Source organism: Neoarius graeffei, chromosome 22 (assembly GCF_027579695.1).
Source record: "Neoarius graeffei isolate fNeoGra1 chromosome 22, fNeoGra1.pri, whole genome shotgun sequence".
Lineage (NCBI taxonomy): Eukaryota > Metazoa > Chordata > Actinopteri > Siluriformes > Ariidae > Neoarius > Neoarius graeffei.
The window spans coordinates 34,454,009-34,480,732 of record NC_083590.1 but is presented as its reverse complement, the minus strand read 5'-3'; the positions used below and the strand labels follow the sequence as shown (position 1 = coordinate 34,480,732).

Sequence of the window (26,724 nt, the reverse complement as noted above, 5' to 3'; positions counted from 1 at the left end):
GGGTTAGAGATCTAGCTATGGAGGTTAAGGTAAGGGACTAGGGAATGCATTATGTCAGTGAGTCTCCACAACGATAGAGGTACAAGTGTGTGTGTGTGTTAGTTACACAGCTCAGCCGTGCTGTTTTCAGTTTGCTTTCCCCCCCATTGAGAGAATAACTTGCAATGTGTGTATGCGTGTGTGTATGCGTGTGTGTTTCCTGCTTGACCCTGACAGAGAGTTCAGCCAGAGGCTAGAAGTTCAGCGTGACAAGCTACGAGATGTTTTTTCCTCTGCCTGCCTTTTTTTTCCCAAAGCATTTTTTCTCTCATTCTGTTTCTCTCAGCATTCATCTAATGGCAGCCATGTGTATGTTAACATGCCCGAGTCCCCAGTCTACTGTGCCGGAGTGTAATCGGCCAGAAAATGGAGAAAATTTTTCGCTCTGTGCATCTGCCTTTTTTTTGCGCTCCATCTGTCCACAGGTGGTCCAGCACCCCTGTCTGTGAGTTTCAAATATGCAGCAGCATAGAGAGAAATGACTCTGTGTCTTTGGCAGAAAATTCCACCTCTCGCTCTCGCTCTCTCTCACGTCTCTGTTCTATCAAGCTTATAAATGCAATGAATGGAAGGAGTAATATGAAATATGATTCTAAACTCTCTTTCTTTTAAATCATGAAATTAATGAACCTCGTATAAATGTATTTCTGAATCAAACAGTTTTTAAAATGGCATTGTTGATGCTGGGTTTTGGTGCAAAACTTTATTTGGAATGCCGTTAAGGATTTAAACTGTATAATTACTTTATTAAACACTTTTCATGACATCTTCACTGCGTAATTTCGTGTGTTGTTTCATAGTGATCATAGTGGCCTTCGTTATTATTCTAAAACAGTAGAAATTAGTTGTTGGTGGGGTTTTTTTTTTTTTTGTTTGTTTTAAAGCCATCTTGGAGCAGGTGTGTCCCAGCTTTTTTATCCGTTCATGTCCATTGATTCAGGTCATTTCATATGAACAATATTTATGGAAATAGAAACACAGAAGGTCTGTGCGTGATTGTGAGTTGTACTGAAGGAAGATATTTGTACAAATAAGAGATGGAGATCAGGTTAATGTGTGTATTATTTGTCCTTTTTATTTTCAGGTAAAAATCTTTTTTTTTTTTTAATTAATTCCTGTCGCAAGCATTACATTTATGAGAAAAACCTGAAGTGAGAAATGAATACAGATTTATACAAATGAAGATGATATTGGACTGTATTTAATATTATACTGTATGAATGAAGTCGCTTCAGTCGTGTACTGTACATTGTGCATTTCCTTTAGAGAAACTGAACCAAACACGTGACGTTTCTTGTTGATTTATAGTGTTCCGGTTCTATATTAACTTAAACATTGTAAATTCATACTTAAGTCATAGGCTTCTTAAGTCATGTTCATGCCATCTGCTGTATCTTCTGCAACGTGTGCATTACAAACACCTTTTCTTCTGCATATTAACATATTTTCTAGACGTCCCATTAAGACCAGGAGTCGCCAACTGGCAGATCATGTGTTTGAACACAGGCCCAGCAAAATACATACAGAGCTGTGCAAAAGTCTTAGCCCCCCTATTTTTTTCATACGAACTCCATTATGACTTCTACATTATCGAGTCAGTACAAAAACATTTTAGTTCCAAATGTTTGTTTTCCAGCACAAAATTAAATGTTACAAGAAAAAAAAATGTTTATATCTGAGCTGCATGTCACACAAGAGAGCACTTTTCAGATTAAAAAAGAAAACATAATGAAGGCTGCAGGGTTTGGGTGCAAAATGAAGAAGCGAATGCGACAGTCAAAGTGTCCAGAAAAACTGTGTCTGGTTCTGTAAGATGCTCAGTAAAACCTACAGATTATTTCCTTATAAGACTACTGTCTTTTTTTTTTTTCAAGCAAAGGGTCGACTTGTCTCACATCAAATATTGACTTTATTTAATTTATTACAGCTTACCGATTACTGTTTATGGTATTTTTTTCATGCTGAAACATTTCATTTCATTATTTTTTAATCCATTTTTGGTCGACAGCATTTCTTTACATGTGCCTAAGACTTTTGCACGGTACTGTAATTCAGCAGATAATATATCCAATAAATATATATATATATATATATATATATATATATATATATATATATATATATTAGTGCTGTCAAGCGATTAAAATATTTAATCGCGATTAATGTCGCGACTGTCATAGTTAACTCGCGATTAATCGCAATTTAATCGCACATTTTTGTCACATGAAAAACCATTGTAATTCTCTTATCAGCATAAAAAAGTGAATGGGCTTGCTCAGCGTTCGAACTACGGGGGTACTCGGGGGATCCGAGATCCCCTGAAACAGACATGAGATCCCTTGAAAACATGATTTGGGAAATGTTGGGGGGTCTCTAAAATATTGGCAAAATGATGTTTATTGACATAGCAATCGTGTGTAACAGGAAGCATTTGCATATCCGAAGTGAGCGCGCGATGGAGAGCCGCGCTCTGAGACAAGTGCAAGCACCCCCCCCCCAAGGGAAAAAAAGGAACCCCCCCAAAAATATCGGCATAGTTTGAACACTGGTTGTACCAATGTTTTTTTTTTTTTTTTTAATTGCAGAGCATAACACGTCTTGTCACAGCCACTGCAAAGTGGGGCTGGAGCCGCCGATGGGAAAACGAAACCTAAGCCGAGCACTGTGGCTCTTCGGGGGGGGCAGAGGACTCTGGCTGTGCGGGGCGTGGCATTACAGTCTAGCTGCTATCGTTTTTCTAAGCAAAGTCTCTGTTCCAAGTTCCTGGCAGTTTCAGAAGCTTATGAAAAACCTACATCATGTCACAGAGCGTTAATCTCGCGATAAAAAAATTATCGCCGTTAAAATTGAGTCAAGTTAATGCATTAATAACACGACATTTTTGACAGCACTAATATATATATATATATATATATATATATATATATATATATATATATGGGATATTTGGAAAGAAAAAAATTATTGTAGTTCAGTAACTACAGATGGTTTATCCAATCACATGCATTAATTTAAATTGTTTAGCAGAAGGTAGCTCATCGGACCAGAGACTAGCTACATGGCTAGAGATTTTAAAGCTGTACTGCCTTTCAGATTTTTCAAGTGTAGGTCATAAAAATAATTTTCCCCGACACCCAGTTATTTTTGTCTAGTGGACCGAAAGCTACTGAATTCGAATCACAGACTTCCAATTTTATTAGTTTTTTTAAACAGAACAATTAATAAATTTAAAGCCACGTGGACCTAAATTCTCCGTTATTTTTTCCTGCTTCACCATGACGCAATACAAGATACTACGTCATGCATGACGTGGTGGGCTTTCCACGTTCACACAAGGTATTGTGGGATACAAAGTTGAAACAGGAGAGAAAAATGGAGGGCGTGAGTGTGTGAATGAAACGTGAAAGACCGACTAGAGTAACGGAAAGAAAGCGAGAAGAAAAGACGTTATGTTATATACGAAGGAAAGGAAACGCAGGAAATATCAAACTAATAAATATGGGCGCTCAGCGAGCACCTCGGTGTGATCAGCTGTTCGTTTAGCGACAGAATGATGGAACTGTCAGTGCACGCTCAAAGGTAAACCTGTAGATGGCAGGAATGCAACACTGTGGATACCAGCTGCCGTAAAACCCAAAAGAAGAAGAAGGTAAACCTGCGCATGCGCACAAGGACTTCCTCTGTCTGCTTGACTGTGTGAAGCAAGCAATTTCATGCACATTATTTGCTTTAATCCCATCAAATTAAAAAAACTTCCCAGCCACAGAATGGCCTGGGGTTTTTTAGATATTACGGAAATAAACATATATCACAATGACCACATTTCAGGCGTAACTAAATTTCACCGGTTTTATGAAATCAAAAGGCCGTCCACTTTTAAGTCAAAAAGGGGACAGATTTTCATAGATTTTTTTATTTTTATTTTACCCTTCCTGATTTGATTAGTGAAGTGATGAAGGCAAGATGAATCGACAAAGATGTGTTTATTTTCCCAGCATCAAATTCCAGACAGATGTGTCTCATCTGTTCAGAGTCTAAACCACAAGACAAAAGAGGTAACATGAAGCAGCGCTCTGAAAAACAACATTCGAATTCTTGTTCATAGCCCTAAACTAGTCACTAATGATTAAGCGTTAAAAGGTAACTATTGGCACCGTTTAGTTATATCATTTGACTTCTTAAACAAGGAATGTTTTGTAGCTGGACCTTTACAAACACCCGTGACACGGACCATTTGTGCATCAGGTCTTTCATGATTAGAATTGATGTTTGTGTCATGTGAGCATCATGTGTGCAGATGGAAAGGATTTTGAGTAGCCCGGGCCGGCTGCACTCCTTGTCGCTATATGACCCGGCTTAAATAAAAACGGATGGCCGCCTGCCTTCATTAATTCAATCAGGTTTCACTCGACGGAAACATGAAACTCGGAGTTGCGGGTCAGGGAGGGGTGTGATGCGAGATCGATATAGCAGTTTATCTGTCTACTGCAAGAAATCCACACACACACAGATAGTGAGGGTGAGCAACGAGAGCCTCCCACAATCAATGTGCACTTAGTTAGAGACTCGAACTGCATTTATTTACTCTGTTAATCTGGCCTCAGATCTGAGATGAAGGCGCAGTGCACTGCCCGAACCTCACCACAATCCAGCAAAATCTCATTCTCTTCTTTGTTTTCTCACAGCCTTGTTAAACTCTCTGAATTCAACAAGATGTATTGGGTTAGTTTTTAGCAATTGAAGTCCCCCTTTTTTTCTTTTTTGCCAATATGTGATTTACTACATTGCCAGGTCTTTACATTTTGCATTGAGCACAAGTGATGGATATCCTTGGCATAATTTACTTAGTGGTGAATCACTGAAGAATAATTTCCCTAATATTAATTAGATTTTTATTATAACATGATTTTAATGAAGAAAAATGGATCCAAGCTGGTGCGCTGTGTAAGGTTCACTGCCAGGTCTCTCACAGTAAATAAACCTTGGACATATTGAGATGTTTACAGATGAGACGAGGTACGTAACTGGAATTCAGAGAGGAAATTAAAAGTATACAAGATATCAAGCATAATCAGCCATGTTCACAGCACAATCGATCCCATTCCTTCTATTTTGGCACTGTTTAAATGTTATAGAGTTTGCAGGAAGAACACAATGTTTTGTTCTTCCTGCAAACACTGTTTTTTTTTCTTAATCTTTGCAAGGACCTTCCAGTGGCGTAATGATTACTTTAGCTAATTAACGCTATGCCACACCTAAATCAAACCAAAAACCTAACCTCAGTAACAGCAGGGAAATATTTTGGCTCAAATACAGACTGTTTTGTTTTGTTTTTTGTCATTTTCAGCAAGATTTAAAGAAGGAAAGAAATCTCAAAAAAAAAAAATACTGGCATCAGAATCTTTTTATAACGACTGACATGGAGGTAAAAATTACATGCCTTTGAATATACGTATATAAACAGTGCTACATATGGTTAGTTTATGTATAACATGCTGTAGTCGCCATCTGTAGGGACAGATTTCACACCCAGAACAGAATGTTAGAATTGAGACACAGGCAAAGAGATATTTCCGCTGGCGCCCGAGGCTAATACAGCCTGAGCTTGCAAACCTGATTTCTCACACACACACACACACAATTGTTTTTTTCTGTCATTGTGAGGACCTTTCATAGACATAATGATTAACGCTAAGTTACATATAAACCTGTGTAATTTTTCTGAGGACCAGGTGATTATGAGGGCATTTGACCCTGTCCTATTATTGTGAGGACATTTAGTCCTTTACAAACAGCTAAATATGTGCAAACACACAAACATGCGTACTCACACACACACACCATTGTTTTTTCTATCATTGTGAGGACCTTTCATAGACATAATGATAAATGTTATGCTGCATATAAACCTGTGTATTTTTTGTGAGGACCAGGTGATTATGAGGACATTTAACCCTTTCCAATCGTTGTGAGAACATTTAGTCCTTTACAAACAGCTAAATATTTGCAAACACACACACACACACACACACACACACACACACACACACACACACCATTGTTTTTTCTGTCATTATGAGGACCTTTCATAGACATAATGATTAACGCTAAGTTACATATAAACCTGTGTAATTTTTCTGAGGACCAGGTGATTATGAGGGCATTTGACCCTGTCCTATTATTGTGAGGACATTTAGTCCTTTACAAACAGCTAAATATGTGCAAACACACACAAACATGCGTACTCACACACACCATTGTTTTTTCTATCATTGTGAGGACCTTTCATAGACATAATGATAAATGTTATGCTGCATATAAACCTGTGTATTTTTTTTGTGAGGACCAGGTGATTATGAGGACATTTGACCCTTTCCAATCGTTGTGAGAACATTTAGTCCTTTACAAACAGCTACATATTTGCAAACACACACACACACACACCATTGTTTTTTCTGTCATTGTGAGGACCTTTTATAGACATAATGATTAACGCTAAGTTACATATAAACCTGTGTAATTTTTCTGAGGACCAGGTGATTATGAGGGCATTTGACCCTGTCCTATTATTGTGAGGACATTTAGTCCTTTACAAACAGCTAAATATGTGCAAACACACACAAACATGCGTACTCACACACACACACACACACACACACACACACACACACTATTGTTTTTTCTATCATTGTGAGGACCTTTCATAGACATAATGATAAATGTTATGCTGCATATAAACCTGTGTATTTTTTTGTGAGGACCAGATGATTATGAGGATATTTGACCCTGTCCGATCATTGTAAGGACAGTTAGTTCTTTACAAACAGCTAAATAGGCACACACACACACACACACACACACACACACACACACACACACACACACACACACACTATTGTTTTTTTCTATCGTTGTGAGGACCAGGTGATTTTGAGGACATTTTGACCCTGTCTGATCGTTGTGAGGACATTTAGTCCTTTACAAACAGCTAAATACACACACACACACACACACACACACACACACACACACACACACGTCTATTTTTGTGAGGATATTTCATAGACACAATGATTATTGTAATTAAATAATTAATAAAGTAAAAAAAGAAAGAAAGAAAAGAAAAATCAGTCAAATGTCCCCACAAGATCAAAAGTGACATTCCTATCTCTGTGGTGAATTTTTTTTCCTCAAGATAAGAAAACATGTCCCCCACTTCTCCCAAACACATTGTTTTTACCTGTTTGTGAGGACCTTTCATAATGATGAATGATATGTTACACATAAAACTGTATAATTTTTGTGAGGACCAGGCAATTGTAAGGACATTTGACTCTGAGGATTGTAAGGACACAGAGACACTGAGATTGAGCTGCGTCTTCTTGAACTTTAACAGTCTATTTTTTACTATTTCTCACTTCAATAATGATGTACATGTTAACAAAATAAACCCATTAAAACAGTCAGTTTGTTTCAGAGTGAGATTTAAGGATATAGATTTCTTCTGCACCATCAGGACAGAAAACACGCCCTCAAACCATCTCCCAGAAACTATGAGCAAAATATATTTTATTTTTACACAGTTTATATTTATGACTCAAGATATTTATTGCAACCTTTCAAAAATCATCTTTTTAGCTGAACACAGTTAGCTTTGTGGTATACAGTTAATTCAGACTGTAACTCATACATTAATACACTACTAATGCAGTGCTAAGTATTTTCATAACAAACATCAGATATTAACTAAATCTCATTTTTAAGCACCTGTACTTGAGGCTTTTTTTTTTTTGCACCAAACACATTTGACTTTTACTTACTACATTTTCAAACACTACATCATTACACACATCACCATAATCTACCTGCTGCTACGTACACGTTGTATTCATCAACGCAGTTTACATTATAGCAGCTAGCTAGCTGTGTTCAGCTAGTTTGATTCATTAGCATTACTATCATGCTCGCTAACATTTGTGAAACTAGGAATAAAGCTCTTAGCCTTAGCTAATTCCTAATCTATTCAGCGTTATCTAGCTATTAGCATTCTACCAGTTTGTATTGCTAGTTTATTACGATGGTAAATAACATTTGAGGGATTAGGCATAAAACTGCGAGTTACACGTTTTTAACTCCTAATCTCTCACATTGTCTAGCTAGTACCATAGCATTCAGCTAGTTTGTTTCGTCGGAGTTATTAGCATGCTAGTTCACATTTGAAGGCTTAGCAGTAAAATTGTTGTCAATTATCCTTAGTAAATGTTGGTTCCTTAGTGAAAGGGACCTAAATTTATCATCAGTAACTAGAATCAGTGTGTGATTTGAGGCAGATGTCTTTTTCTTATGTGAATCTTTCTTGTGTATTCATACTTTAAGTATATTTATGGATTTATACTTTTGTGTAGAATTTGAAGCTCTATTTCAACTATTATCAGCATATTTTGTTTAGATGTTTAACTGCAGTTTTATTTAGGTAAAGAATGTCAGTTCTTGGCTTTCGGTCATTATTACACTTACTGATTGTAACAAATATAATATATGACCGTATTGTATTGACATAAGTGTTTTACTGAGAAATACAGCACTTGTATTTTTCATACGAGCTCCAGCCGGGACATCGAGAATAGCAACCATGACATAAATTTCTATCTGTCACTTGTGAGGAAATCGATGAATTGGTTTGATAAATTTGAGTACTTTTTGTTTGTGAATGTGTCAGTATAATAAAAATAAAATCACATGTTGGCTTGAAGATATGAAGTTTATCTTCTCGTGTTGAAAAACTCGCATTTTTCATACAAACAACATCGCGGTTCTGAGTGACATATTTAAATAATATTGGTTGGCTTTGAGTGGTATATCAGATATATTCCATTCAGCTAACATGATATTGAACGAGTTGAAGACGAGTAGATGAATGGAATATATCTGGTATACCATAAAAAAACAGTCAATATTATTATTATTATTATTATTATTATACATTCGATGGAACAATTATAGATTTTACAGAAAGTTAAGAACAGGGGGGTAACTTACCAATATTGAATGCTGATTCTGATCGAATGTAATTCAATATTCTTTCAATCCAATGTACTGTACAAAGTCAAAGTTCTAACAATTAAAAATGGTACAAGTCCAAAAAGCCTGAACAACAGCCCAATTTATATACAAGCGATATCCAGGTAGACAGTTCAAGTTCAGTTACTTTTGGTCGTAGTTAATTGTTACATTGCAGTTGTTCAAAACAAAAGGGCTTTGCTGAGTGAAGTCCATGAGTGAAGTCCTCTTGTAAAAGTCTCCGTCACTTTTCCTCACCTTCAAGTACAACTTTGACAATATTTCCGCTATTGCTGTCTTTTCCAGTTTTTCGATGTCCGTTGGTCTGTTTTTCTCTTGTAAATACGCGTGAAGAATATCCAGTGAAGTTTTGGTAGCCTTTCGGGTGTCCAGTGCGTCTTTCTCTTTCAATCTTCCGCTTTTAATGAAGCGAACCTCATGGCCACGTTTGTGTACAAACTATCACAGTCACTCGCTAGCACGGAAGTTTTACATCTCCGATGTGTCTCTTTTCCAGTTTTTCAATGTCCGTTGGTCTGTTTTTCTCTTGTAAATATACTTGAAGAATATATAATGAAGTTTTGGGAGCCTTTTGGGTGTTCAGCGTGTCTTTATTTTCAGTTTATTTATTTCATGCTTAATCCAAGCACTGGATTAACCCCGTCTTCTCTCTCTCTCCCAGCCGACAAAGAAATGGTTGTGCGCATGAGCAGCAGAAAAGTTTTGTCATTGGATCTTCGCATGAGCTCCGACGTGTTACGTCGTGTTGTCTTGACAACGTGCAATATTATAACAGTATTGCACGCTCATTATCCATTGGGGAGAGTGGCATAATACATGGAGGATAAGCGATATGATAACAATATTATATGCGATCAATAAACCTACTAGAAGGGAATAGAACACATGTTTTTATTCCATGGAAAAAGTGTCCTGTATGTATAATAATTCCCGATACTTCACTCCGATGACGTCACTCCCAGTGTTTTTCCACTGACTGTTTTTGCGCATTGTCAAAATGGCGAACCGGTTTAAATTAAAATTGTTTTGATTTACTGGGGGGGGGGGGGGGGGGGTTGTGTGTAAAGAACATGGTGTTGCGAAAATATGAAGTTTATCTTCCTGTGTTGACAATATTTTCACTGTTCGAAGGTTAAGTTCATATCTTCACGCAACCGTGTAATATCCTCTATGTATTGTATTGTATTGTGTTAGCTAATCAAAAACTTGTAGCTAATAACAGGAATCATTTTTGGTCAAGGAGTTCTTTCTGTACATGGTGCCTGCCCCAGCATGCATGACAAACATATTTATGTTTTATTTGTTGGTAAAAGCAGTGTTTTCTGAGTTAATCCATTGGGCCGTGGCTAAATGAATTTTGCTGCTCTGAGGATCTCTTCACAACGGCGTAATCTGATCATCTGATCCGTTCAGCCTGAAGCTCAGGGTGTGATCAGGTTGCCTTCTTGTCTGCTGATACGGTCTGACCTGTAATGAACCACTTTACACCACTTCAGTATTCTCTTTCTGTCCCCATCACATTATTGTGTCTGCTTTGTTTCAGATAATTTCTTAGTTCATAGTGGGCTTTGCTTAGCTTCATGGGTGAGGCAGTGTGAACGTCATGTACAAGATAAACGATTGGAGTATTTCTTTCAGTGAATATTTGTTTTAATTGTGGGGTAATGTGAAAAAACTCTTTACGATTGCTGTATAACTCGATATACGTGTAAACTTTAGCATCAACAACATTGAATGCCACATCATAGAGCAGCAACACTGCAGCTATTAAATTATTAGCCTGAGGAAGCTGCTGTTCTTGCAAAGAGGAACATTATTAGCCTTTCAGTAGTTTATCAAAGCAATGTAGAAATCCTTCAGTTTCACTGATATTTTTCATCTCATCTCGTTATCTCTAGCCGCTTTATCCTGTTCTACAGGGTCGCAGGCAAGCTGGAGCCTATCCCAGCTGACTACGGGCGAAAGGCGGGGTACACCCTGGACAAGTCGCCAGGTCATCACAGGGCTGACACATAGACACAGACAACCATTCACACTCACATTCACACCTACGGTCAATTTAGAGTCACCAGTTAACCTAACCTGCATGTCTTTGGACTGTGGGGGAAACCGGAGCACCCGGAGGAAACCCACACGGACACGGGGAGAACATGCAAACTCCACACAGAAAGGCCCTCGCCGGCCACAGGGCTCGAACCCGGACCTTCTTGCTGTGAGGTGACAGCGCTAACCACTACACCACCGTGCCACCATATTAGAACATTATTATTATTATTGCATTAATACAAACTGTGCAGCTGGGGCTTGTGTCAGAGCAACTGACCAATCAGATTCAAGAATTCAGTAGCGCTGTAGTGTAAACTACAGTATTAACTAAGATTCAGTTACACCGACAGGATAAATAAATACTGACTGCGCTAACGCTAAGAACACAGTACTCTGGAGCTTTTCTATCATGTGTGTAATCAGTGTTGTATCAGTTTACTGTTTTCCACAGGCATCTACAGCCAGAGTAGGAGTTTAACATTCTGAAAAAAGAAACCGTTCACAATGATGCGAGATAAAACCCGGACAAATGTGTTCATCATGCATCTTTATTGTATTCATATTCATAAACTAATTCTACATATGGGCCACCTGGCGTACAGGATATTTGTCCACGTGTTATCTTTTCTGTTCTTATGTAATCTGTTTTTTTTTTTGTAATTTCCTATGTTGTCATTCTTGTCTTGCCTACAGCCATCGAGACACAAAGCAGTAGTTCGGAGGAACTGGTGCCCAGCCCGCCCTCGCCCCTGCCTCCTCCACGCGTCTACAAGCCCTGCTTCGTGTGCCAGGACAAATCCTCTGGGTACCACTATGGCGTCAGTGCCTGCGAGGGGTGCAAGGTAAGCCAAACATGAGAAGAACACGTCTCATGAACATGGGCATTTTAGGCAAAACTGCCTTTAAAATTTTCATGGAAAGGTTTCCTTACTGCTGCGTTGCCTTTTTTGGTGCAAAAAAAAGAAAAGCTGTTTACTTTTATCCACTATTCAAGTGTTGAGTAAGGGATAAAACCAGACAGGATGTTCTGCTGTTATAGGGAAATCTTCCAATTTCTAAAACAGCACATCCTAGAGTGTTTTATTCCTCTTACATGACAGCAATTTGCAAATTCGCCATATTTTCAGGCTGTCCAGCCAAGATTCACATTAGTGTGATATCTCAGGAATGAGCAGCTTGTAGGATTTATAATTTAACGAATTCTCATTGTAACCAGCAAAGGAACTGATTAGACTTTGGAATTGATCCAAGCAGGGAATCGATCAAGGTCACAGCAAGGTCAAGTGAAATAGTTATTCTTCTGAAATATTCTGAAATAGTTATTCTTCAAAGCTTCAATCATGTTTGACGTATTTTTAAGGGTATTTAAGGCATACAACCGCGAGCTGGCCTAGTGGTTAGTGCAGGCCTGGAATTTCGTCATTTTAGGGGCGGGGCCACTTTGCCTTTTGTGCTGCCAATTTTTTGAGGGCACGAAGGCCAAAAGCCAGGGCACCAAGGCCATAAAATAAAACAATGATTTTAAGTTCACGTCTATAATGAATTGAATTTAAGGACTAATGACTCTTCTGAGGAAGATTGGAGTTTCAGTCGAAACTATCAAGCAGGTAAAGAAACATCTCCTACACTATTATGTCTGAAGATAAGAAAATATTGAACACATCTAAACTTATCAATCCATCACTCACTTCAAAAATTGTAAAACTTATTAAGGCCCGGTCCCACTGCACTTACGGATGCAAAGAGGATGTAAAACGTAAAAAAATCTTTGCCATCCGTTGGAAAACGCTATGCATCCGTTGTGTACTCATTGCATACGTGCTTCATACGCTCTATCCATCGAGCATCCGTCCACTGTGATTTCATCCGCGCAAAAAGTTTTGAGCTGCACAAAACTTTTAGAACGGATGAACTTTCCGCCGTGTACGATGTAAATCCGCGACATATACGAGCAACAAACGTTCTATGTCCGTCATCATCCGTTAAACGTCTGCTGTATCCTCTCTGCATCCTCTGGGCATCCTCGCAACTCGCATCCGCTGCAGCTGAAAACGGAAAGAGGGAGGAAAGATAAGGTACATGAAACGTCTATTCATCGTTAGTAGCACGGAAATAGAAAGGATGTAAGCGTATGCATCTCGTATATAAAGTATTCAAAACGGACAAAGCGTTTATATCTGAGATGTATCTCGTATATTGAGGATGTCTGGAGTATGTCTAGAGTATGTAGAAGGACAACTAGCGGACAATCGGCCTGCATCCGATATACATCCGCGCAACATGCCCTTTGTTTCCGTTAGGCGTACGTGATGCATCCCCTTCATCCGCTATGCATCCGCTCTTTCTGCTATGCGTCCGCTTCTCAGTTATCACCGGTAACCCCTTCGGAGCTGTCATCCACTTCCATCCGCTTTCATCCGCTAGGCTTCCTATGAACATGCGTTTAACATCCCCGCTATATACTACCCACGTCCGTTCTTTTCCGTTCTGTTTTCGCAAATTTTCGCCAATTTTGTCCATTTCTGGAGCGGATGAAAACGGATAGAGCCACCCCCGAAATTTTGCTCGTCCGCTGTGTCCTTTTTGCATACGTTTTGTGTCCATCGGCCAGTGGGACCGGGCCTTTAAACCTGTATCCTCCCATCATTTTTATTCAACCGACACCGAATGTGCAAGAGCATCTTCAGACTGTACTACTACGCAGATTTTTGATTAATCAAAACTGAGCCTGGAGTCCATCAAAATGTTTGACTGTAAATGGAACATATACTAGCATGCAGGCTACTGATTAACCCATAAGAGCCCAGACCAATTTCTCAATCAAGGAAAATTATTGAGGAAATAAAATGAACTAAATAGACGACAAATAGGGTGTTCACACGGCACATATTTGCATCGATGCTGCACCGATGTATTTTGTTGCGATATATCTTACACCGGTGTAAATTTTGCGCAGCGTTCACACGTCACAACCCTGCTTACTAGAGAGAAGCGTGTTAGCACCGGTGCAGCCCCACTTGCAGTCACACGGCAGTTTCTGCGACCGTGCAATAGTAGCAAAAACTTTATTACTATCATTTCCTTTGATAGTAATAAAGTTTTGATATCATTTCCTTTTATCCTTTTTTTACTATAATTTCCTATCATTATTACTATTATTTGCGATAGTAATAATGCGGAAATTAAATATGTGCATGCGTGAAAATGTACTTCCTTTTCCCGGTTGTCATGGCATCACCAAGCGATGGGAAAACAACGTGGATGAAGACACCAGTGTTGCCAGATATTGCTGATGTTTTCCAGCCCAAAATATGTTCAAATCCGCCAAAATGCACTTAAAACTGCCCAATCTGGCAACACTGGAAGACACGTAGTTCTGTTGTTGTTGATATTCGCCATTTTGGAAGCGCAAAATACCAGGATGCAAATTATGCAATGCCCGTATGTAATCAACTCCCCTCACACGTAGCGAGTCTACCCCTGTAGCGTTCAGACGTCCCATTTTATATCGGTGCTGCCCCGCAAACTAGCATTTACTCCGGAGTAAATTTCTTAAACCACCTCCCGAGCAGGGTTAGATTTGCACCGGTTTAAGCAGCTTTCAGGGGCGACACCGGTATAACTTTGTACCGTGTGAACGCTCTACCGGGGCAGCCCCGGTGCTACACCAGAGTAAAAGTTGCCGTGTGAACACCCCTATAGAAAACATTTCTGACCTTTTATTTTTTAAAATAGCACTTTCATGTCTCAAGATCTGAAATATTAAATTGCAAATTTGCAGAACACTGCGACACTATGACACTGTTAACCCGAAAGTTCATTCTATGCAAACAGTTTGAGTAAATTCCACTTTTAAAGATTAGTTTTATTGCATTACTTAAACAGTATGAGTATATGAAGAGTATATGAGACAGTCATTGGGTTACTCATTTATGTAATTTAAACAAACTTAAACTATCATGTTTTACCTCAGGCCAACAGTGCTGCCCTGTTGTGATTGGCTCAAAACTCAAGACAAGTCTGTGCTTGTCCGTTGATGGCTACAGAGGAAGTTGCGCCATTTTCTAATTTACACAGAGCAATTTAAGGTCTTTGCACTTTTGACAGGAAGCTAATTAGCATTTGTTACTGGCTACAGTCGGTACTCGGCACATTAAAAGTGGGTCAACGTTGTAACGACATAACGTTACTGTACAAGCAATGCTTATTTAACGGTAACAAACTTAAGCCCTATATGTTGAAATTCCTCTCTTATTCGCTCGTTAATTTATCACACAGTCTTACCTCAGTCAACTTCTTCCCTCCTTCTGTGAAAATTCAACGTCTCAGACGCGGACACAAGTGGGCGGGGGATGCGTTTGATTAAGTTTCCTGGTTGGCTGGTGATAGATTGGTGTCATTATAGCGCGTCGGAGCGGTTCATGCCAGGCTCGAGTCCGATCCACGACTGATGAGTTGCCCAATAAGAATCCAGAATGTCATCAAAAGACGTATTTTTTTCTCAATAGACGCAGGTGATGTTAAAGCCTATTGGCAGTCATGAGGCAGACTACAAAACCGCAGGGCATCAAGGCCACTGTGGCCTTACGGCAGATATTTTTTCCAAGGGCACAAGGCCAAATTGAGAGGGCACGAGGGCCGTGGCCCTCGTGAAATTCCTGCCCTGGGTTAGTGTGTCTGCCTTTCAACCGGGAGAGGTCTCAGTTGGGTCTTACCAAAGCCCATCATAAAAATGGTACCTACTGCCATCATGCCGCAATACAGATGCAAATAGAGAGTCAAACTCTTGTGGTTACCAGAGGACTCGCCCCCCACTGTAACCCAAGCTATGTAATAGGTAAGAGGCCAAGGGCTACCGAAATGGAGATTGGTGCCACCCAATGCGTGTTCAGGGCCTGGTTAGTACTGGGAAAGGAGACTGCCTGGGAACACCAGGTCCTGGCACAGGAGGGACTTTTAAGTCAAAGAAATTAGCAACAAGATGGACTAGACTTGGGGCGTAGTGATTAGCACTGTTGCCTCATGGCAAGAAGGTTCTGGGTTTGAGCCCAGTGGCCGACAGGGGCCTTTCTATGTGGAGTTTGCATGTTCTCCCCGTGTCTGTGTGGGTTTCCTCCGGGTGCTCCAGTTTCCCCCAAAGACATGCAGGTCAGGCTAATTGGTGGCTCTAAATTGACCGTAGATGTGAATGTGAGTATGAATGGTTGTTTGTCTCTGTGTCAGCCCTGCAATGATCTGGCAACTTGTCCAGGGTGTACCCCGCCTCTCGCCCATAGTCAGCTGGGATAGGCTCCAGCTTGCCCGAGACCCTGTACAGGATAAACGGTTACGGATAATGGATGGATGGACTAGACTTGCTGACAGTAGATGCATCTCCATCAACATTGTTGGCATCAAGTTTTACTTATTTTATTAATGAAGGACACATAATATGTTTTATCCATTTATAATTACATTTCATCTAGCGTAGCGTGCAAAACAATTTCTTGCTATCACTTACATACAGCATTGTGCAAAAGTCTTAGGCCCCCTATTATTTTTTCATGCAGACTTTTTCACAGAGTTCTATTTTATGACTTCTACATTATCGAGTCAGTACAAAAACATTTTAGAGTCCAAATGTTCGTTTTGTTTTCCAGCACAAAATTAAATGTTACAGAAAGAAAAAGTTCGTATCTGAGCAGCATATTCCATAAGAGAGCACTTTTCAGATTAAAAAAGAAAACATAATGAAGGCCGCTGGGTTTTGGTGCAAAATGAAGAAGCGAGTGTGACAGTCAAAGTGTCCAGAAGAACTGTGGCTGGTTCTGGAAGACGCTCAGTAAAACCTACAGCTCATTTCCGCATAAAACCGCACTCACTGTACCTGAGATTACTATTTTTTTTTTTAATTTAAAGCAAAGGGTCGCCTCGTCTCACACCAACTATTGACTTTGCTTCATTTATTACGGCTTACTGATTACTGTTGACTGACTAGTGGCCTAGTGGTAGTGTGTCCGCCTCTCGATCGGGAGATCGTGAGTTCTATTCACGGTCGGGTCATACCAAAGACCATCATAAAATGGTACCTACTGCCATCTGCCAAGGCACGCTGCAATACAGATGTGCATGGGGAGTTAAACTCTCGTGGTTACCAGAGGACTAGCCCCCCACTGTAACCCTAGCTATGTAATAGGCGAGAGGCTGAGGGCTATGGAAACGGAGATCGGCGCCGCCCGATGCGCCACATACAGAGTTGGGCCTGGTTAGTACTTGAGTGGGAGACTGCCTAGGAATACCAGGTACTGTAAGGCGTGGGAAGGACTTTAACTTAACTAACTGATTACTGTTTATAGTATTGTTTTAATGTTGAAACATTTCATTTCATTATTTTAAGCCATTTTTGGTCGACAGCATTTCTTTACATGTGCCTGACTTTTGCACACTACTGTAGATCATAACAGCTATAAACAGTCAATCCCTCATCATGCCTTAATAATAATAATAATAATAATAATAATAATAATTCAATCAGACGCTTGTTTTATTTTCATACCTATAGGAAGTTTTTAAATATCCATACTGGACCCAGCACCAAAGTGTGTGTGTGTGTGTGTGTGTGTGTGTGTGTGTGTGTGTGTGTGTGTGTGTGTGTGCAGCTACAAGGCTTTCTGAATTATTAAACGTTGGGCTTTGTGAGCTGCAGCACGAACTTACTGAACTAGAACTTTAGATCTGTGGAAAGGCCAAGTTTTAACAAAAACACAGCAGAGTACATAAACAGGCAGGAGATAAACCAGAAGTGCAGAGGCAAAGCTTGCAGTCAAACATAGTATATAAACTGTGATATACATACTGTGGACAGGAAGAAGGAAAAAAAAAAACATGAACCCTTTAGCGGAAACGTGTGGGTGATAATTAGAAGTCTGTTGCTAATGAAGTCTGATAGTTTCCAAGTGAGGTGTGTGTGTGTGTGTGTGTGTGTGTGTGTGTGTGTGTGTGTGTGTGTGTGTGTAGGATAGACGTGCTGAGACCTTGATATCTGAGAGGCAAGATGTGAGACTCTTTAAGAGCGAGGAGCAAAAGGAAGATTTTAGGGCAGAGTTAAGGAAGGAAACACATCACTGTGGGTAATTGTGGTGCAACACTGATTTCACTGTAAGGATTTCACATCTCCACTACAGGTGCTCTTCAGGTTTTCAGCCAAGGAATTTCAGGGAACGTTGGTGTTTACTGACAGCAGCAGCAACAACAACAAAAAAGATGATGTCTGTGAGAAACAGTCGTGCAGACGGCTGTGAGTGCTGATTCATTAGCTTTATGTAGGGTGACCAGACGGCCCGGTTTTACCGGGACAGTCCCGATTTGGGGTTGTGTGTCCCGAGTCCCGACAAAAGTCTGTCGGGACACGGATATGTCCCGGTTTTCTCCACTCGCGACGTTTGCAACTGAGCAGCGTGGGAATCATTAGCGGAGAAATGTCTGCATTTACTATTTTGATGAATTGACAGGAATCGCAGACTTTCCTGGTTACTGCCCCCTGGCCCTGTGGCATGGGGGTTTATTTAGCCACATTATTCCAGACAACAGAACGTGTTGCCATGCAACAATAAAATAAACATTAACTGGCGCGAATGTTCTTTGTCTAGCAGCTAGCAGCAGTAACGCCGCAGCAATTATGCCGAAAAGAAAATGTACCTTTTCCAAAGATTTACAGGGCACCTACCCCTTCCTCCGAGAGGCGCAGAACAATGCGCACGAAGCCCACTGCACACACTGTAAGTGTTTTGTTCTTGTACTGAGTTGGGTAGCCTATGCTGCAAATGCTGTGCGCTCCTGTGGGGGCTTTCCTCGGGCTGTCGCCCCTCTCCTCCTTTACTGCTGAGAGAGGCCCTTCATATAATCTTTTTTTATTCACCTTGCTATCCCGAGATAACGACATAATTAATTCAGGATCTCGAGAAAACAACACAACTAATTCGAGATCTCGAGAAAACAAAACAAGTATTTCATGATCTCAGCTGGATCACTGTATCTCCGTCGGTAGAGACGAAGCCGGGCCAGTCTTATGCGGAGGCGCCGCGGACTAATTTTGAAGTTATCCCTTATTAAAAGACTTAATGCAATCTCTCCCTGTGTCAACCCCTGATCAAAGTATTGCCTTATTAGGTGATCGATTATTCCAGACATTCTAATGACCAAAGTTGCGTCTATACAGAATGAGAAATAGCCCCAAAGTCAGCATATCACAAGTCTCTTGGCGCACCTGAATGAACCATTTCTCAGCTGTTTACTCGAGATCATGAAATAATTGTTTTGTTTTCTCGAGATCTCGGAATAACGGTTTTGTTTTCTCGAGATCTCGAATTAGTTGTGTTGTTTTCTCGAGATCCTGAATTAATTATGTCGTTATCTCGGAATAACAAGGTGAATAAAAAAAAGGATTATATGAAGGGCCTCTCTCGGCTTCCGTAGTATATATTCTCAAATCACTTGTCTCTTTTTTGTTTCTGTTTAACATACCATTCTGACAGTTTGGCCATATTGCTGTGTTGAACAGCTTGTTGCACCTTCCATTAAAGTGTTCACTTTTGTACACATCTTCTTGCTTTATTCATTCAGTTGTGGGGAATGGTTAGTAAGGTTGATTCTGACCTAGGCTATGTTGAGGTCACATATCTACTTTTTAAGTTCGTGCATACGATTTTAGAGATCTAGCCTACATGTGCATATGCATTCTTCTTGGTGTTCTCACAAACAGGTGAAATAAATCAGTGTAAATTTGGCCTATGGACATAGCCTGGCCTATTCTCAGCCATTACAAAATCTGTTGTCTGACCATAATTTCACTGATCTGTACACCACTATGCTACTAGATAACAAAATGCCTGTTTGTTTTATTTCATGTGAGATGTTGATAAATGTGAGCTTCAACAAAATGATAAGAGCACCTCTCTGAGTGTCACGTTTACGTAAAAAAAAGGTGTGCGTGCACGAGCATGGTCGCGCGCAAAAGTGTCCCGGTTTCAGACTAGGGGAATCTGGTCACCCTAGCTTTATGACAAATGTCCTGAAGTGAATGAGAGAATAAGGCCATGATCATCTCAGCAGTGTGTGTGTGTGTGTGTGTGTAGTCGAAGAATGTCTGGAATTCAGAGACTTGTGAGGAAGTGCTTTGTTTGTTCTCTCTCTGTTTTTCTGTTTCAGTCCTTTTCTCTCCACGTCTTCCTCTCTGTCCCACTATTTTATTCTGTTTCTCTCTTTCTGTCTCTCTCTCTCTCTCAAGCTATATTTGTATTTCTCTCTCTCTCTCGCCCTCTCTTACTTTCTCTCTATCGCTTTCTTTTAATCTCTATTTCTGTTCTCTCTCTCTTTTACTCTCTTTTACTGTTTTTCTGTTTCAGTCCTTTTCTCTCCAAGTCTTCCTCTCTGTCCCACTATTTTATTCTGTTTCTCTCTCTCTCTCTCTTAAGCTATATTTGTATTTCTCTCTCTCTCGCCCTCTCTTACTTTCTCTCTATCTCTTTCTGTTCATCTCTATTTCTGTTCTCTCTCTCTCTCTTTAACTGTTTTTCTGTTTCAGTCCTCTCTCTGCATGTCTATCTCTATCCCACTATTTTATTCTGTTTCTCTCTTTCTGTCTCTCTCTCTTAATCTATATTTCTGTGTATGTCTCTCTATCGGTCTTTTTTAATCTCTATTTTTGTTCTCTCTCTCATTTTGTCTCTCTCTCTTTTACTCTGTTTTTCTGTTTCAGTCCTTCTCTCTCCACGTCTTCCTCTCTGTCCCACTATTTTATTGTTTCTCTCTTTCTGTCTGTCTGTCTCTCTCTATCTATATTTGTCTCTCTATCTTGCCGTCTCTTACTTTCTCTCTCTCTTTCTTTTAATCTCTATTCCTGTTCTCTCTGTCTTTCATTTTGTGTCTCTTTTACTCTGTTTTTCTGTTTTAGTCCTCTCTCTCGGGCGGCACGGTGGTGTAGTGGTTAGCGCTGTCGCCTCACAGCAAGAAGGTCCTGGGTTCGAGCCCCGGGGCCGGCGAGGGCCTTTCTGTGCGGAGTTTGCATGTTCTCCCCGTGTCCGCGTGGGTTTCCTCCGGGTGCTCCGGTTTCCCCCACAGTCCAAAGACATGCAGGTTAGGTTAACTGGTGACTCTAAATTGACCGTAGGTGTGAATGTGAGTGTGAATGGTTGTCTGTGTCTGTGTGTCAGCCCTGTGATGACCTGGCGACTTGTCCAGGGTGTACCCCGCCTTTCGCCCGTAGTCAGCTGGGATAGGCTCCAGCTTGCCTGCGACCCTGTAGAAGGATAAAGCGGCTAGAGATAATGAGATGAGATGAGTCCTCTCTCTCCACATGTCTTCCTCTCTGTCGCACTATTTTATTCTGTTTCTGTCTGTCTGTCTGTCTGTCGTTCCCCCCCACCCCACCCTCGCCCCAAGGCTCTCAAGGTAGGCATTGTGATTGAGACACAAATATGTTTGTTTTGGAGACTATGATGAAAGCTATGTAGATTAGCGCACTACATGCACTCAACATGAGGACAGGAAGAAATGCGATGGGGAGGATGGAATAAAGTGGGAGAGAGAGGAAGATAAAAATAGCAGAATTCATGCTGGATTGGCGTTTTCAGTAACAGTGACTTGACAGGATTAGAATGGGCATGATACGTCCTTTCTGTGCCATATATATGTAGCCCTGTGCAGACTGGTGCTTGGGGCAGATGATGTTTTCTTTTCATTTTCCTATTCAGAGAGAGAGAGAGAGAGAGAGAGAGAGTCAAGCGTATTGAGGGATCATATCAGGAAGCACTTAACCTTACATCATGCTAGATTAGATGATGGTGTATATCCAGTGATATAACAGCTCCCATGACAGTTACCAGTAACATAACACTGTCAACAAATTAGATGCCATAACTGCTTCAGTGTAGTCTAGTTTGTATGATATTATTCATCTCATCTCATTATCTGTAGCCGCTTTATCCTGTTCTACAGGGTCGCAGGCAAGCTGGAGCCTATCCCAGCTGACTACGGGCGAAAGGCGGGGTACACCCTGGACAAGTCGCCAGGTCATCACAGGGCTGACACATAGACACAGACAACCATTCACACTCACATTTACACCTACAGTCAATTTAGCGTCACCAGTTAACCTAACCTGCATGTCTTTGGACTGTGGGGGAAACCGGAGCACCCGGAGGAAACCCACGCGGTCACGGGGAGAACATGCAAACTCCACACAGAAAGGCCCTCGCCGGCCACGGGGCTCGAACCTGGACCTTCTTGCTGTGAGGCGACAGCGCTAACCACTACACCACCGTGCCGCCCCATTATTATTATTATTATTATTACTGAATGTTTGTATATTAATTTATTTATACTCATTCATGGGTTTTTCTGTATTTAGATTATTTTCTACATTGTAGTACAATACTGAAGACATCAAAACTCTGAAATAACATGGAACATAAATGGAATTATGTGGTAAACAAAAAAGTGCAAAAAATATTTATGTTTGATATTTTTTAATTCTTCAAAATAGCCAGCGTTTACCTTGATGACACTTCACACACTACTGGCATTATCTCAACCAGCTTCATGAGGTCATCACCTGGAACGCTTTTCAATTAACAGGGGCCTCCTCAAAAGTTAGTTAGTGCAATTTCTTGCCTTCTTAATGCGTCTGAGATCAAACAGTAAACAATAAATAATAAGAATAATAAATAAATAAATAAATAAATAAATAGCCCTATTCAACACCACAACTGTAATAATCCATATTACAGTATGTCAAGAAGCGCTCAATTAAGTAAAGAGAAACGACATCCATCATTACATTAAGACATGAAGTGAATTTTAATTAATAAAAATAAAGAAAAAACATTGAATTAGAAGGTGTGTCTAAACTTTTGACTGAACTTGAAAATATCCCCTGCCTGACACCTATCATGGTAATTGTCATGTTATGTCATTATATATCATGACGGATATAAAGCATGTCATGATGTTTGTCATGTCTCAAACAAACTACCCTAATTATAATTTAGCGTACAGTTCTTGCAAATGACACAATGTTCATAAGTCACGGCATCAAGCATTATGACATTTAAAGGTGTACTGCTTTTCACATTTCTCAAATTTAGGCCATTAAAAAGAATTTTTCCCCCGACACCCAATTTTTTATTTTATTTTTTTTAGTGGCCCAAAAGCTACAGAATTCGAATCACAGACTTCCAATTTTATTCCTTTTTTTTCCTAAAAGCACAATTAATTAATTAATTTAGAGCCCTGTGGGCCTAAATTATCTGCCATTTTTTCCTTGCCTCACTGTGACCTAAATCAAGATACTACTGTATGTCATGCATGACATGGTGGGCTTTCCCCGTTCACGCAAGGCATTGTGGGATACAAACTTGAAACAGGAGAGAAAAATGGAGGACGTGAGTGTGCGAATGAAACGTGAAAGGCCGACTACAGTAACGGAAAGAAAGCGAGAAGAAAAGACGTTATGTTATATACGAAGGAAAGGAAACACAGGGCCAAACTAATAAATATCGGCGGTCACCGAGCACCTCGGTGTGGTCAACTGTCAGTGCACGCTCAAAGGTAAACCTGTAGGTGGCAGTAATGTAACACTGTGGATGCCAGCTGCCGTAAAACCCAAAAGAAGAAGACGACGACGGCTCAGGTAAACCTGCGCATGCACACACGGACTTCCTCTGTCTGCTTGACTGCACGAAGCGAGCGATTTCATGCACATTATTAGCTCAGGAATCTCCTCAAATGAAATAACTTCCCAGCCAAAAAATGGCCTTTTTTTAAAGATATTACAAAAATAAACCACAATGGCTAAATTTCAAAGGGAACAAAATTTCGCCGATTTTATGAAATTGAAAGGCCGTCTAACTTTATTCATAGCAAATCTTAGTAATAGTAACCTGACAGTGTTATACTTTGGGTCATAAACCATCATGACAATTCATAACATTGTATATTTATAAGACGGTTATATAGTGTAGAAATTCGGACGGGTGGGTGGAGCACAGAAGGACGGCAGGCCAGAACTGAGTTCAAAAAAACCTCTTTATTGTCACTTTTCAGTGATTTTTACACTCTCACAGCCATACACGCACGCACGCACACACACAGGTTGTCTGGTTGGGGAGAGAGCTCTTCCTCTGCTTTCTCTCTCCTTATATAGGGCGTGGTCACTGGGGAAGACACACAAACACACGTTAACTGACATCAGGTGTAGTGATTCTGCCATTTACCTTTTCTGACTCCGACCTCCAGTCACAGACCGACGCTTGACCACGCCCCCACTGCCACATACCCCCACCGCCCGACTCAGGCCGGGCAGCCGTCCGGCCTGCAGCTGACTCCCCCCCCCCCGATGGGAGAGGATGTCCGCCATGACCATCTGCGCCCCCAGCCTGTGGATCACCTTGAAGTTAAAGGGCTGGAGTGCCAGATATCAACGGGTGATCCGCGTGTTGGCATCCTTCATGCGGTGGAGCCACTGGAGGGGCGCGTGGTCCGAACAGAGGGCGAAAGGGCATCCCAGCAAGTAGTAGCGGAGGGCGAGGACCGCCCACTTGATGGCCAAGCACTCTCTCCTTATTGTGCTGTAGCGCCCCTCACGCACCGACAGCTTTCTGCTGATGTACAGCACGGGGCGATCCTCCCCCTCCACCTCCTGGGACAGAACAGCCCCCAGCCCTCTGTCCAACGCGTCCGTCTGCAACATAAAGGGGAGAGAAAAGTCAGGGGAGTGTAACAGTGGCCCCCACACAGTGCAGCCTTCACCTCAGAGAAAGCCTGCTGGCATTGCTCCGTCCACTGGACCGGATCTGGTGCCCCCTTTTTAGTGAGATCAGTCGCCGGGCTGGTGACATCCGAATAATTAGGTATGAACCTACGATAGTAGCCAGCCAGCCCCAGGAACTGTCTCACCCCCTTTTTGGTCTTGGGCCTCAGGCAGGCTGCAATCACTGCTGTCTTATTAATTTGGGGATGCACCTGCCCATTGCCCAAGTGGAAGTCCAGATACCGTACTTCCACCTGCCCAATCGCACACTTCTTTGGGTTGGCTGTGAGACCTGCTCGCCTCAGCGACCCAAGGACGGCCCTCAGGTGTTGTAGATGCCGTGGCCAGTCGTTACTATAGATTATAATATCGTCTAAGTATGCGGCCGCATAGGTGGCGTGGGGGCGGAGGACCCTGTCCATAAGCCGCTGGAACATAGCGGGCACCCCAAACAGCCCAAAAGGAAGTGTGACAAATTGGTGTAAGCCAAACAGTGTGGAAAAGGCCATTTTTTCCTGGGATAGTGGAGTCAAGGGGATCTGCCAATATCCCTTTGTTAAATCCAGTGTCGAATAAAAGCGAGCCGTGCCTAGTCGATCAAGCAACTTGTCAATACGAGGCACTGGGTACGCATCGAATTTAGACACCGTGTTGACTTTTCTATAGTCCACACAGAACCGGACCGACCCGTCGGCCTTGGGAACCAAGACCACTGGGCTGCTCCAGTCACTGTGGGACTCCTCGACGATGCCCATTTCGAGCATGGCCTCGAGTTCTTCCCGAACCACTTTTTTCTTGTGTTCGGGTAGTCTGTAAGGGCAGCTGCGCACTACCACCCCCGGGGGTGTCTCAATGTGGTGTTCTATGAGGCGGGTGCAGCAGGGGCGAGAACACGTCCGAAAATTCGGTCTGCAACTGGGCAACCTGCATGAGTTGGGTTGGGGGGAGGTGGTCTCCACAGGGGACCGGAGAGGTAAGTGATGTCAATGTCCCTTTTTGAACCTCCGGCCCCAGCTCCGCCTTCTCTGGAACCAACGACACCAACGCCACGGAGACCTCCTCGTTCCAGAGTTTGAGCAGATTGAGGTGGTAAATCTGTAGCGCCCCACCCCTGTCTGTTCGCCTCACCTCATAGTCAATGGCCCCGACTCGCCGTGTGACCTCAAAGGGTCCTTGCCACTTGGCGACCAATTTGGAGCTCGACGTGGGCAACAGTACGAGTACTTTATCTCCCGGTGCAAACTCCAGAAGGCGCGTACCCCTGTCGTACAGGCGGGTTTGCCGTTCTTGGGCCTGCCGCAAATTCTCCTGGGTTAGGTGTGTGAATGTGTGGAGTTTTGCACGCAGGTCAATAACGTATTGGATTTCATTTTTACTCGGTGAAGGTCCCTCCTCCCAATTTTCCCGCAGTACATCTAGGATGCCGCGCGGCTTACGCCCATATAATAATTCAAACAGGGAGAACCCCATTAAGGCTTGTGGGACCTCTCGCACTGCAAATAACAGGGGTTCGAGCCATTTATCCCAATTGCGTGTGTCCTCACAAACAAGCTTTTTAATTATATTCGAGTGTGCAATTGAACCGTTCGACTAAACCGTCCATTTGTGGGTGATAAACGCTTGTGCGGATCGGCTTAATTCCCAATAACCCATACAGTTCGCTCAGTGTGCATGACATAAACGAGGTGCCTTGATCAGTCAGAATCTCTTTGGGGATTCTGACTCGGGAGATGACGCGGAAGAGCTCTTCCGCAATACTGCGTGCTGAGATA

At 41.5% G+C, this 26,724-nt stretch overlaps 1 protein-coding gene across 1 annotated transcript in view; it reads left to right on the top strand.

Moving 5' to 3' along the window:
• Positions 1–26,724, top strand: part of LOC132870852 (retinoic acid receptor beta-like) — a 174,501-nt gene that overhangs the window by 26,364 nt on the left and 121,413 nt on the right. The window contains exon 2 of the mRNA XM_060904760.1: positions 11,860–12,008. Within this exon, the coding sequence (XP_060760743.1) occupies positions 11,860–12,008 (149 nt within the window). The remainder of the gene's footprint in view (positions 1–11,859; positions 12,009–26,724) is intronic.